Below are 14241 nucleotides of genomic sequence, written 5' to 3' on the forward strand. Positions count from 1 at the left end.
AAGGTAAAAGAAAAACAATTCTAATCATGTAGGCAATTATTAATAATATATGGTGCTAGTTTCATTCTGGGCTAAAAATGAATATGATCTGTAAAAATGGCCCCCTTTATTGGATCCTCTCAGGGGTCTGTGTTTCAAATGAGAGGCGGGCGTGTCCTAACAATTCCTGCTAGAAGCACGGCAGGAGGGGGGATAGCCAATCACAGCCCTGCACAAAGCAAAGACAGGCTTCAGTTCCCTATCAGGTCAGCCTAGCTGTTGATTGCTTCCTATCCTACAGTGCAGTGTGCTGGGTGCCGTCCGCCCCCCTACACAGCCTGGGAAAGGAGACAGCAGGAAGTGCAACTGATGGGCAGGACTAGTGGGGTTTTGGGAAAACATTTAATAAACACTTCTTTTTAAAGCACATTCCTTCTATATTTAAAAAAGTATAATTCACTGGCACATGTGATAAGTCTCCTTTAATCCCAACCAAGAGGCTAATATAACCACACATTTCCATTCATATTACTGTTTTAAAGTGGCTTCTTATTCTTATCCTCATACCTAATAAGGAAAGCTGATGATGTAAATTTAAATGGCAATAAATTGGGTTCATTTTCCTTGAATACATTCACTTGAACAGAAAAGTGTTTTTTTTCCTAGACTTACTTGCCATCAATTGTTAAATTTAAATATGTAGTATTTTTTAATAAATGTATATTAAACAATACATAATAACTTTTAGATGTGCCATGCCATGATTTCATCTATGCTTTAACCACATTAAATTAAAAAAAAACAATGAATACATTAAAAAGTTTCAGACACTTGTAGATTTGTGGTTTCATTGTATTCTAAAAAGGAAAGCTCCTGTGGGAGTGGAATATTTTAGCAGTCAGCACTGCAGAGGAAATCAGCCACCACCATTCATTCAAATTACAGATACTGTAGGAACAGAATCCCTATTTCTGTCAATTTTAAAGCTAGGTAATGAAAAGACCCTGAGGCATAGATTTCTTGTGTACATGAGGGCAGATAGATAAGGGAGTCACATATCAGGCAAGCAAGAGCCATGGGAAGACAGAAAGTCACTGTATTTTTTTTCATATTTAGTTTAGAAAAGTTGATTTTTTTCAGCAGGCTGCACATGTTGTATGGCCAGACAATAAGCTGTTTGTCAGTTACAAACTGTTGAAAGCAAAATAAATACAATATGTATTTCTAGTATAAATAAATTTAAAGCCACTGGACTTGTTAAGTAATCATTGAAGACGTTTCACTACTCATCCGAGCAGCTTCTTCACTTCAACTGACTGGTATGGGAAGTCCTCAGCATATATACTCTTCCACTAATCCAATCACAATGGCACTTTGTAACTCTTCAGAAAGGTGACATCTGAAACTCACAGAGGTGTGAATGCTGTGGAGTTACTTTGAAAGGATTACCAAAGAAACGTCTTCAATGATTACTTAACAAGTCCAGTTGCTTTAAATTTATTTATACTAGATATACCATGACCTGGATGAATGAAAATCTTCATAGACATACAATATTTATTATTGGTAGGCCAAAATACTAAACATGAACTCCAGATCATGGTGAGGACAGAAAAGCTTCTTGATTTTGACCAGTAAATCCCAGGGTGATCTGCTCATTTTCCATGAAACAGCATTGATAGATTACTCCTGATGGTCTTTCCTGTGTAGGTCACATGTCTTCATATGAAGTAAAGTGTAAGATGGATGTGAGTTTTGCTTCATAGGGACTTTTGTACACAATACATACTGTAACTAAAATGTTCTAACTAATGTTATAATCTTATTTAGCCCTGTTCTAGTGCCCTGGATATCTATGGGTTGGTTCTAACCTTGCCTATTTTTTAGCTGGCTAAACATAATAATAATAATAATAACAACAATAATAATAACAATAATAATGCACTCAAGTGTGAGTTCCTAGTATTAAATTAAATTATCTTAAGAAATATTTGAATATGAAGTCAAATACATGTTGCATGCTCCCTTTGCCTAGACAATGTATAAGAGCTAACTGTCTTTTTTAACTTCTTTGAGCTCCCACCACATAGGGAGGTGGGGAAAGAATGCACTTCCCTAGTTTCCCTGCCCTGTTCTAAAGCCATAAATACTTTGACTGTCAGGGGCCAGGGGGCAGTCAGAGTAAACACGTGATGCTTTTTTTTACTTCAAGGCAGACCTCAACAGTACCCGGACCCATAAAAACATTTATGTCATACACTCTACTTCCATTTTTCTAGATTTAGCTGATGAATCACTCATAAAAAAGTTACTTAGACTAATAAAATAGTACTGCTATATAGATAAATATGCATTGCTTCTGAGAAATAATTTCTTTAACACCCCCTACATTTGAAACCAGAATATAGAATATAAACTAGGAATATAAACTATTTCTTTAATTAAAAGCCTGTGTGTCCTGTTATCCTTACTCATCCTTACTCATAAGTCATTCCTTGAATGGGTTAATACATAATTCTGCCTATTTTAATATCCAGTTCTTCACATTTTCCTGGGTGTGAAGCCCAAGGGAGCAGTCTTGCTTTCCTTGCTGGATTTATACCCTTAAGAACTGCCTGCGGAAAGAGATCTTTTTGTAGCACATACGGTTGGCAGCACTGGAGATGCAAAATAGCTCACTAACACCTCCAAATAAATCCCCAGATCATATATAGGGCAGGTTGCTGCTGAGATATTCTACAGCATCAACAGGAATTCTTAACTTGATATCTCGGGGGAGGCACTTTTAGTAAGAAAATAATCTGGCAATGAGAGTCGAAGCAGGCTTTGTCCACTGAACTCAACCACCTCTGGCTGTGAACTATACATCAAGATTAATACGTATTTTAAAATATTGCTAGTTTTCAGAACTTAATATTTTTTTCTTCACAAGACTGCATGTATATACAGTGTGTATATATATATATATATATATATATATATATATATTCATAAAAGTAGCTAGAAAGCACTGTAGCAAGGTATAATAAAAAGTATTCTCTTACAGTAATATACTATATAATTAGATAATATACTAGTGCAACTAGCTGCACTATATATTATTTCTAAAGGCAAGATTAGAAGGATAACATTTGGGGCCCTCCATGCCTTACTTGCATTTGCTCAATTTTTTCGGTTCGAGTTTTTTGTCTCTGAAAACCCTGATTTTGTTTCGGAGAAACAACCCACAAATTAATTTTTATAATGCAATAAAACCATGACAACTCCAATTGCAAAAATATGCCAGTTAAAACTTTTTTACATTGGTTTTTGTGCAACAATACAAAAAAAGTTGCAGTTTTTGCATCTTTGTCTTTACTTTCATTGCTTTTTCAAATCTATTTTTTTAGTATAAAAATGAGATTAGTTGTGGTTTTAAAAAAATATATAAAACAAAAATCTGACTGTTAATAAATCCCCCCTAAATGTTAATTTTCAAAGCCCCCAATAAGATGCAGCCCCAAACACTGACCCCCCCACCCCCACTTATGGTCCCCTGTTTTTAATATAAGAATCTAATACTATAGCATAGTACTGGGCAAAAGGTCCAAGATGGTTTACTTTAAGCAGTTCTTTATGAAGTCAGTTGCTTGACAGCTGTAGTTTAATTACCCTGTTATTATAAAATTAAATTATCCAGCAACTAGATCAGGAGTAGCCACTGCAAGATGAATACTAGCCTACTGCAAAGATAGCTTGTAAGGCTCATATGTTCAACAATACACACCAGTGGCATACTGTATTCCTTATTAGTAATGTACCTGTATGTCATAATAAGCTAACCAATATTTACAATTATGAACAATTATGCATGGCCATTTATGCAGTTACCACTCAAGTAATGTGCAAATCCCCATGTAGAAATTGTCACAATGTTGATATTGCTGTAGTGCAGCTACAGTTCAAGTCACAAACATGTTCATATGTCATTCAATGGGGAATTACTGCTCTATTGTAATAGAACTGTGTGCAAAATTCAAATCCATAAATGTTAATAAACAAAACATTGAGTTCTAGTTCAATGGAAAAATAAAAATTTTCAGCTTCAAGCCAATTTGCATATCTGTTTGTTACAACTGTTACACTAGGCTAATCACACGTGCAATTAAAAATGTACCATAATTGAGAATACAAATTTCTACAAGTCTTCTCCCAACTCTCATGACATTTTGCATTTTAAGCACATTGCCCTACTATGTGTTGCCAGAATTTTCCATTGGCAACTTACCAAATGATTCTAGGGAATCGGAAGTGGCAAGCTTTCATCTGTTGATGATGTCAAGCAGAATCAAAAAAAGGCTTACGTTTCTAATATCTGAATTAAATAAAATAACCATAACGCATGCATTGACCTCTTCAAGTTAGATTATAATTTTGCCTAAAGAGATAGTACTGAACTGCTTTGTTAGAAAGTGTGTTTAACCAATTTTAATTCATCATAGTATTACAAACAATTATAGATATAGGAAGCCCTGAAGCTATAAATGCAGGGGCTGCATGACAAGGGATCAGAATGACCAGCAGCCAGATTACACTGGTTTATGTTTAAAGACTGGCAGAATCAGATGCAGCTGTGATTGGGTGAGACGCAATAAGTTAAGGAGGGGACAAACTGGGCTGGGGGTGGAGAAGGATAGGGATGTGATGTCAGAAGAGAAGCAGTTCACTTTCTTATCTTCTGAACAGGTAGAAACATCCCACCGACCCTCCCCTCTTTTTTGCATATTTTAAAAAATGCCAGGATATTCTCTTCTTTATGCTCTCATATTATCTATTAATAACAGAATGTGAATGTTTTCCTATATGCACTGTTATATTGTGGTTTCGGTAACATTTTCCGCTCGCCATGGGGGTCAGGAAGGATTTTTTTCCCTCTTGAGGAATAATTGGCACAGGCTTCAGGCTGGGTTTTTTTCCTTCCTCTGGATCAAATAGTGGCTATTTGGTAATGTATTTTAAGTTGTATTTGTCACAGCAGCAGTAGGACCTTGCCAGAGTACTGCACATGAAATTTTAGAAGAGGGAGACTGCACGGTGGGTTGATTGATACAGACGCTACTACTGCTTGTGCTAGGTGACAGCCTGCTTGGATTTCCTATCATCGAGGCACTGCAGATTCAGGACCGGCAGCAGGGCTGCTGAACTTCTCTCATGGTGGGAGATGCAGCTACTGCTGGTAGCAGATTTTGGGTCATCCTCTCTGTTGGTAGAGGCAGCCTAATACTCAGTGGTGGATATAATGACATAGTGCTGATCTCAAGTTTTCAGTAAGGAACAGCAGAGCATAGTAGCAATTCTGGCTTTGAATATTGACTTGGGGTGAGGCCGGCAAGGTCCTAATTATTTGATAAATGTAAACAAATGCTGTGGCCTCTTTTTACCCATTTCTGGCTCCTGGGGTTTCATTAAGGTATGTAACAATGGGGTTCAGAGGGATGGTTGAAAGCGAAGGGCAATTGAGGAGTCCCCTTGTCAAGATTTTTTTCTCATTCCTGTGTACATTAGAATTTCTATTTATGTAGCTAGTTTGATAAAATATACATTTGTCAAACAGCAACAACCCTGTATAAAATATTTCAGTCTCTCTCTCGCTTATGCTTCCTGTCGGTCTGGTACCAGTGTCTCCTGTACATCTTGGGTATCTCTATAAATGAGAAGTTTAAAGAAAACAAACACCTGGTTAAAAACCTAAGCCCAATGCTTCCAACTACTGTATATACAGTAGTTAACTATTGTAGCATTGCCAATGGTCAAATTGCACCTTAATTACAATCTGCCAGTGGACAAAATGCTTGATGTCCACAGACCTTATGGAAATTGCATAAGACTGTTAGACCTAGGCAACCCGGTCGGCCACCTTGCCCCTGGAACCCCAAGTGTGTGTGTGCCCTCACATGCATGCACAGTGGTGTCATGAGGAGGATCAATGACAAGTGGTGGGGTCAATGACAAAGGAGTTGAGCCCTAGGCAGGTGCCTCTTCTGCCTACCCCTAGTTTGCGGCCCTGCTGTTACTACAGATGGTCATTAAAAAGCTCTAGGAATGGACGCAATTTTTAACGGAAGTTATCTGAAGCCTGAAGTACAACTCATCATACAGTGGGTTAAAATTAGCTCAGGAAACTACACTGCTAAAAATGTCCCCATGTGCCCCCTAGTGGTAAATGCAATAGCATGCAACAGGAGAAATAGGAGTAAAGGCTGGGTTGTTTAGGACCTGGCAGTACCAGCTCAAGCTGGCCAATCTGTGTGCGTATGTGAAAACGAGCATGCACACGTTGACTATAGGGGGGGGGTTACCAACAAGCAGCCAGTGGGGTGGGGGGGGACTAGATAAGGACACCCTAGGCATGTGTCTGGTGATAAAAACTGAATAGAAGGCATAAGCAGCCTGAAAGGACATGCATTGTGCTGTGCTGGCTGTTTCTACAAGCACAGAATCATGCATAATGAACTAAGATGATTGACTACACATCGTTAATAAAACCAAATTTATAGTGTAACATGAAACTAAAAACAAAGAAAAAGCATAAAATATAAATAAAGTTATACATACATACATACATACATACATAACAGTATCCCTTTAACTGACAGTATCCTTTTAACTTTGAAAGTGTGCTGCTTTAAGCATCTTCTAAATAAAGGTATTCTGAATGAAGCAGCAACCTACAGTTTTATCTTTCCTATTCCCTTCCTGCTTTGCTATATGCAAATACATTTCCCGAGTGTCCTCTCTTATGTAGTTACATCATGTACAAGGAATAATGATATTATTCATTCTGTATACTGATGGTGTTTATTTTGCTCATAAAGTCAGCAGTGGAGATGAGCTTTAATCTAAAGGTGCAGTCTTTGGATTAGCACAGACCATGCAGCCTGTAATCTTACAATTACAGACTCGTTGGTATGAGTATAAGGGGGAAAATGCACTTTATTCAACCCAAGATGTGCCTAATTGTCCTTGTGAGTAACAGGGAGATGAGAGAGTGTGCCAAGGGGTGGCATAAGACTATAATGTGCAAATGTCATAAGCGCTTCCAGCTCTGCTGTGCAGAAAACTTCCGTTATAAAGCTCTGCTGCACTGACATTTCCCTTGTTTTGCATTTCTTAAAATTCACAGTGTGTAAGAAACAAATTCTGAGAGAAGCCCGAAAGGACAAATTTACTTCCTGTGTGCCAACAAATCCTCCCCCTTTTTCAGCTTGTTAGAAAGAAATAGAGATAAGCAGAATAAGTACACAAAGAGGGCAAACAGCAGAGAGATAGCGCTCCTGTGTAGATCCAATACATTTTAAATACATAATGTACAATCTTTTCACTTAAATGCAGAAACAGGGAAATAAATGAGATGCAGTAAATAATGTAAAAGATAAAGAGATTTCAAATGAGAATGTAAATGAAAAACACAAAATAATGGTAGGGCACTCAAGTTTCCATCCTTTCTTATGTTTACGATACTGCACCCATTTGTACTAATATTTCTTCTTGCTTCCTTTACTTTTCACACCACTTTTGACATTCTCCCTGCATTCCCTTCTCCTTATACCCCTTCTCCTGGTTCTCCATCCCCCTTTTTTTGTCTCTCACTTTCTGCTCCCCTGGTCTTCATTTCACCCCATACATCTCTTTTCTGTGCTGCATTTGTCTGACCCTAAGAAGCATTTCTTTTTTTAAAGCTTGCCCCATTTTTTGTAAACTTTGCAAGCATCAATACGAATCAGACAGTTTCCTAATACAGTGCTTTGAAAACATGGTCTGCAGTGTCTAACATGCACACAGGAGAGCTGAGGTACCAACACTGGGTTTATTTGTAAAATGCTAGGAATTAAAAGGGAATGTTGACCTTCAGACAACAGTCTGAACAGCCCCTGTCAGAATATATTTCTGTCGACTGTATTTTGTAAATCTACTTTATTATTTTAAATGTTTAGTTTTAAATCTATAGAAAATATAAGCTGTTTAAAGCCTCTCTACTCCTTGTTTGTAGGGTATTTCCCAGACCAGGATTTAGCAGGCTACCAAATAACAAAGTTCACACTTAACTGGTTTCCCTGCCTTCCCTTTCCTGCTTTATTTGCATATCTTTTTTTTCCAAAAGATAAAAAGTAGATTATGTGGGAAGGTAACCGGTTCTGTCCCAGCGAGCAGACACTAGATATGTTCGTGTGGATACGTTTGTGTCCAGAAGTTGGTGAGCTGTGCTGAGGAAATATAGGAAAAACACCAAACAGCCAATCGGATTATTGAAATGCAAATGAAGCAGGAGTGGGAAGGCAATGCCCAGTATCCGGTTCAGTGTCAACTTCCTGTATGGGCAGCCTGCAAGTTGGTGTTGGCAATCCTTTCCAAAGAGCGAGCAGAGGAGAGCGTTTTAGCAATGCACTGTTTATATGGTCTGTAGATTCCAAACTAAACATTTAAAATTATAAAGATGATTTACAAAAACATTTTTTTCTGACAGGGGCTATTCAAAATTAAGACTGTTGACTTAAGGTGAATATCAAGTTTTTTGACAAATATACTGTTTTATTTCTACACTCAGGTCCTTTATCACAGTTGCACACTGTGCACAATTCTTTCCATTTCTCTAGAAATATTTTAAAACATGCACTCCTTATTTCATTTGTTTTCTTTTTCATATCTGGGCAGACCAGCAGTATTTCCATTGCAGTTAAATTAGCTTTAATGCATTCCAACAACCACTTGTAACTTGAGCTGAACCCTTTTTTTTAAGCTCTTTTTTAGGGGGGAATTTACTAACAGTACATACTGATTATTTTAATGCTAAAAGTCAATCAAGAAATTGAGATAATGTGCGACAAAACAATCCATTGAGATCATGTAGAAGTCACTGGCAGGTGTCTTCCCTGGAGGTTTTTGGATTTTTGATGCTGGTTTTTTTTGTGCAACAATTCAAAAAGTAGATGTTTTGGTGCATCAAATTCTAAAAAGTAACAGTTTTCCAACTTTTCTGTGAGTTGACGTTTTCCTGCACATACTTTTTTGGTCAGATTCTTTGGTAAATATCAGACATTCGGGGAAATGAGTTTTTCAAAAACTTTTAAAGAGTTTTTATAAATCTGCCCCTTAGCTTTGATATTTAATAATTGTTACCACAGCCAGGGAAGTATACATTGGCTGTACAAAAATTATAAAGGGTCTTTTACTTAAAAAGTAAAGTTTTATTGCTCCCCTGACTTCTATCAACAAAAAGATGGATTTAATCTTATTATAATCCAACTGCAATGTCTGGTTTTGTTCTTATCTTATGCAACGCATATTGTACTTAGTTAAATAATAAGCCAAAAAAAAAAAGTCTGAGGGTGCTCGGTCATTGTGATGCATACACATAAAGGTGGGGGGATAAATTGAAATTATAAATACCAGTACTGACTAGACTCTTGTTGCACCCCAACACACTAGGCTGTTTCCTACTCTGTCTACCTATTGTCTTGATACAGGGTATTTAAGTAGATTAAGTATTAATTATAATAAAGGTCAAGTAATCATTGTTTCTGAGTTTTGAATATAATGAATTGGTTCTAACCTTTAGTTAGTCATCAAATTAAATACTTTTGCTTTGCAGACTGTTTAGTAAAAATGCACAAATGGGACCCAATATACAGATTTTATGAAGACTTAATTCTTAAGGGTACCAGGAGTAAGGAACAGAAATACATAAATCTGGTACAATACTTTACAATAATCTACTTTGAAATGAATCATGCCCTGATCCTACACATTTATGTGTTTTTAAATGAATTTAAAAGCAATGCTGTTATAAAATAGTCTAAATGATTTATTATGAAGTTGAGAGCTGAGCATAGTTGTGTGTGGGCACCTGCCACAGCATCGTTCATGCATTGTAAAAGACTTAATTGTAGCCTCCATAGAGACACAGTCCAATGGAATTCAGACAGCTGTTTTATACCTTAACCTTAACAATTGTCTAAGGAAAAGACTGCTCATGTTATTTTAGATAATTGACCAAAGTACTTATATTTTTGGACACACAGTATGCACACTTATTTCCTAAAGCATTGCAAGATAAACTAATTGCATGCCAGAATAATTCCACAAATGAAAACAATTTTTTTATTTTGTATTTTTTTTCTACCAAATTTAAGAGTTATATTAGGTGGTAAATAAACATGAAATGCTAAATTTACAGACACACATATAAGTTATTAGCTTCCTACTAAAGGGCAAATTAGGAATGCCATAAGTGTTAGCCTAGCAGAGTGCCATAAAGGGGCAGGTGAAAGTTTGTTCCAGGTCTAGTAACCTACAACAACCAATCAGCAGGTACCATTAACTTGCTTTGAGTTTCTAGATTTTGACTTGACTAGAAATACACACCTAAATCATCTAAATATAAGTATAACTGCAAGTTTCTTAAATTGTGTAACATGTGTCCCATTCCAATTTTTGTGTGGGTCTGCTATAAATATACAATACTGTATGTTTATGGGTACTATAAGAAAAGTAATTAACTATACACCAGAATTACTGTATTTTTTGTATTAAATATTTATACAGCTTTAGAAATACAGTTGATATTTAACAATCTTCGATTGTATTGCAGTGGCCATGTATATTGCATACAGATTCCAACTTATTACACATCTTTATAAATGATGAGGTACAAGGCTCTCAGCCTCATATATGTAATAGTATCTGAAGTCATCCCCATACCTCCCAACTGTCTCGATTTTCGTGGGACAGTCATGATTTTAACAGCTCAGCGCACAGTCCCAGAATCTTATTGAAAAGTCCCTCGTTTTCCTTTGATCTCTTGCACCGAATGGCAAAAAGATACAAAGTTATTAGTTACAACTGTAACTAATAAGATAAACAGGTCTCTTTAGGGAACTGAGACTTGCATCTTAAATGGCAATTTCACCTTCATTAGCAAAACTGTAATAACACATAAAGCAAGAGTATTTAGGGGGTGAGGTCACAAAAACGGGCATAGTCAAAAAATGTTTGTTGTGCTGCATTTCTATTTGTTCTGCTTTTCACTTTTTAAATGTTGGATCCCTAAGATATCATAAGGGTATTGCAGACCTGTTTGGTGACAAAAAGCATTGATTCAACTTGACCTGAAGAATATGGTAAAGCTGGTTTTCCTGCAAACATTTTAAATAATGTTTAGATTCCTATTTACTATCTTCCAAAAGGGAACAAAAGTAACACCTTTAATAGATATTATTTAGAAAACTTGAAAACACCTACTAAATAACATCACTGTCACTTGCCCTTTATTATTTTCTAGGGCATTACAAAAAAAAACCTGCATGCAAACTTAGAAAAAAGGTATATTAAAAAAAAAGCAATAAACAAGTAGGCTGATAAAAGGTTTTTTAAAGGTTTTTTTAAAAGAATGAAACCCATAGTGCTTTAATGATGCCAAACTACTATAGAAGAAAATAGAGTAGGAAATGGCACGCTAGAAAGTCAACATGTGATAAATGAGAAAGTTGATGCCCATAAGTGTAATGTAATGCTATCACAATCAGCTTGCAGCTTACTTTATTCTACATAGTTTAACACAAACCAGCATGTAAAAAACATTAAATGTGCCTATTTCAATAACTCACAGCACTTTTGGCAAATATTTACAATACAGATATAGAGCTTGGTAGCCTTTAGCTAAAATGTTAAATTGTGAAATTATTCTCCTAAAAGTCATTTCTATATGACCCCACCCAGAAAAGCAGCCCCCCACAACTGTTACAGAATTTTTTTTAAATAGACCAAGTTGCCTTAAATATCTTATTTGCAATTGTTTTCTAAAAAAAAAAAAAAAAGTTTGTGCAGCTCGGTCAGAGGCACTGGGCATGTACTCAATTATTTATGCTCACATTTATAAACCATTTACCCTTCTAGTATTATGGGATAGGGGAAGGGAGTTCAAGGGACCCCTTGCATTGACATATAAATATGAGAGGCTCCAGGGCTACTGTATAATATGATACAATCAGTGAGAACAAATTCTATTGCCATTTAGGTTTGAAGTTACTTACTTCTTTGTTTTGAATAGATTAGTCAAAATAGTAAATTTATGGTGGTTCGATGAAAATAGTACTTACTTATTTTATAAACGTAATTTATTAATCTCATATAACAGATTAGCGATGAGTGAATTTTTTCAGCAGTCATGAATTTGTTTGCTGAATTTTTGCAGTGGTTTATTTTTACATTTATAAAATAAGTATATACTAATTTCACTTAGCCACCACAAAATCAGTTTTCTGAATGATCTATTCAAAACGTGGAAAAAACACAGTAGCAAAAGCTCATTAAATTTGCTGCATTTGGAGTGAGAAAAAACTGCAGTTTATTTCAATGCATTTGGCATCAGAAAAAATACATTTGAAGTGAGGTAAAAAACTTTAAAGAAAGACACCCATTAACCTCAATGCATGGAGAAAAATGTTTTCCAGTGAAGTGAAGCAGGACAGATTCACTCATCAAATATATTTAAATAATTACATTTATTGTCATGACATTAAATAAGGGATGTCCAGTTTCTTTTTGGGATTTGCCCAAACCCAAGCTAGGATTCAGATTCGGCCGAAACCAAAAGCCTGGCTGAACTGAATCTGAACCCTATGTATTGAAAAAAACGTGCTGTTCATGCAATACAATCAAGCTATTTCCGTCCAGCGCATGGGTTTGGAATCAGTTCGGTATTTGGCTGGATCCATACCCATGGATTCGCCTTAATACCAATATAAAAGGTTCAGTGCATGCCTATATTAAACAATTAAAAACCTGGTACCTGTTGCAGAGTGCAGCAACGGTAGCAGCAAGGCAGCCCTGTTCTTACACCTACTAGAAGATATTAGTACTCCATTGTATCCTGCACACACCAAATAGGGGATTAGAAGACACCAACATGTCTTCCCCTTGTCCATTGCTCATGGATACAGTGCTGCCTAATGCAGGCAGCCTATATTCATGGGGAAAGCATATCTCCTTGTACTCCATTTTGGATAGCACAGGCACTGACAGCAGGGCAGCATGGAAAGTATGAAAAAACATTATGATTGTTTTATTTTTTAAGTTTCCTACCTTTTGTCAGTAAATGATCCCTATGGAGTAAAACATCACTTACCTTTAGGGGACAGGTATCTCCAGTTAACTACAGGTTCAGGTCTCCCATTTGCAATGCAAATCAGGCTGACATTACTGCCTTCGTTAACAGCAATACTTGAAGAAATATCAACAATTCGAGGGGGCACTGTAAAAATCAAAAGAGAATAAATTTATATAAAATTGTTTATGCTTTTAAAAGGTGTAAGGACCCTGCCATTAGAATCTTTATATGAAATGTGCCTACTGTTCACTTCTGCTACCCTATTATTAACTATAATGGTTACAAAACTTATAAAGTGTTTTCCGTTCCATCTACGCCAATGCTTAATAAGATGTAAGACCAGTTTGTGTAATAGTTAATAGATCATACTGATTGCATTGTACTCCTGCATTGTACAGCTCTCTATTGTCACCAATGAGTCAAATAGGCTCATAGGATAATATTAAAACAGATTTCTTTCTTAACCCACACAGTGGTTATATGTTTCTATTGGTATCATTTTCCATAAGGTGGGCAGTAAGTACAGGGCTCTGTGGTGTCCAGAGCTCTCCCAAACTTCATTCAAAAAACAAAATGGCCCCTATACCTTTTCCCATGGAATTGCTGGTGGATAGGCATTTCAGAGTAATTAATCACCCTTACTAGCAAAGATTTATCAGGTCAACTTATCTCTCTGTGGGGGATTAGCCTTAACCTCATTGCATGTTTTTGGAATATGGAAGGAAAGTACCAGAAGGAAATCTATTTACAGAGAGAACATGTAAAATCCTTATAAATAGTGCTCAGGGTAGAATTGATCTTAGAACCCGAGAGCCGCCCATAAATACATATCATACAACATAATCTTCCATTTAAATGAACTTCAAAAAAATAATTTCTATAACCCATTTAAAATTCCTACTATGCTTTTAGCAGGGATTGTTAGAACACACCCACCTCAGAGTAAAATACATTTTTAACAACTGAAACCAGAACTGACTTAATGTTTCTCTTATTTCATCATAATTTCTTTTGCACTTTGATGCTTTAAAATATTGACTGAAGCAATGCTTTGGACTGCTCTCATCATCATTCCTCGCAGAGCAATTGTTTGGTTGCGCCCTCCACTACTACTGCTG

General features: G+C 36.3%; 1 protein-coding gene across 4 annotated transcripts in view; it reads right to left on the reverse strand.

Moving 5' to 3' along the window:
* Positions 1-14241, reverse strand: part of ntm (neurotrimin) — a 708001-nt gene that overhangs the window by 66833 nt on the left and 626927 nt on the right. For all 4 annotated transcript variants that reach the window (XM_004916004.4, XM_031906604.1, XM_004916007.4 and 1 more), the window contains exon 4: positions 13142-13267. In XM_004916004.4, coding sequence (XP_004916061.1) covers positions 13142-13267 — 126 coding nt within the window. The remainder of the gene's footprint in view (positions 1-13141; positions 13268-14241) is intronic.

This window comes from Xenopus tropicalis, chromosome 7 (assembly GCF_000004195.4).
Source record: "Xenopus tropicalis strain Nigerian chromosome 7, UCB_Xtro_10.0, whole genome shotgun sequence".
Classification (NCBI taxonomy): Eukaryota; Metazoa; Chordata; class Amphibia; order Anura; family Pipidae; genus Xenopus; species Xenopus tropicalis.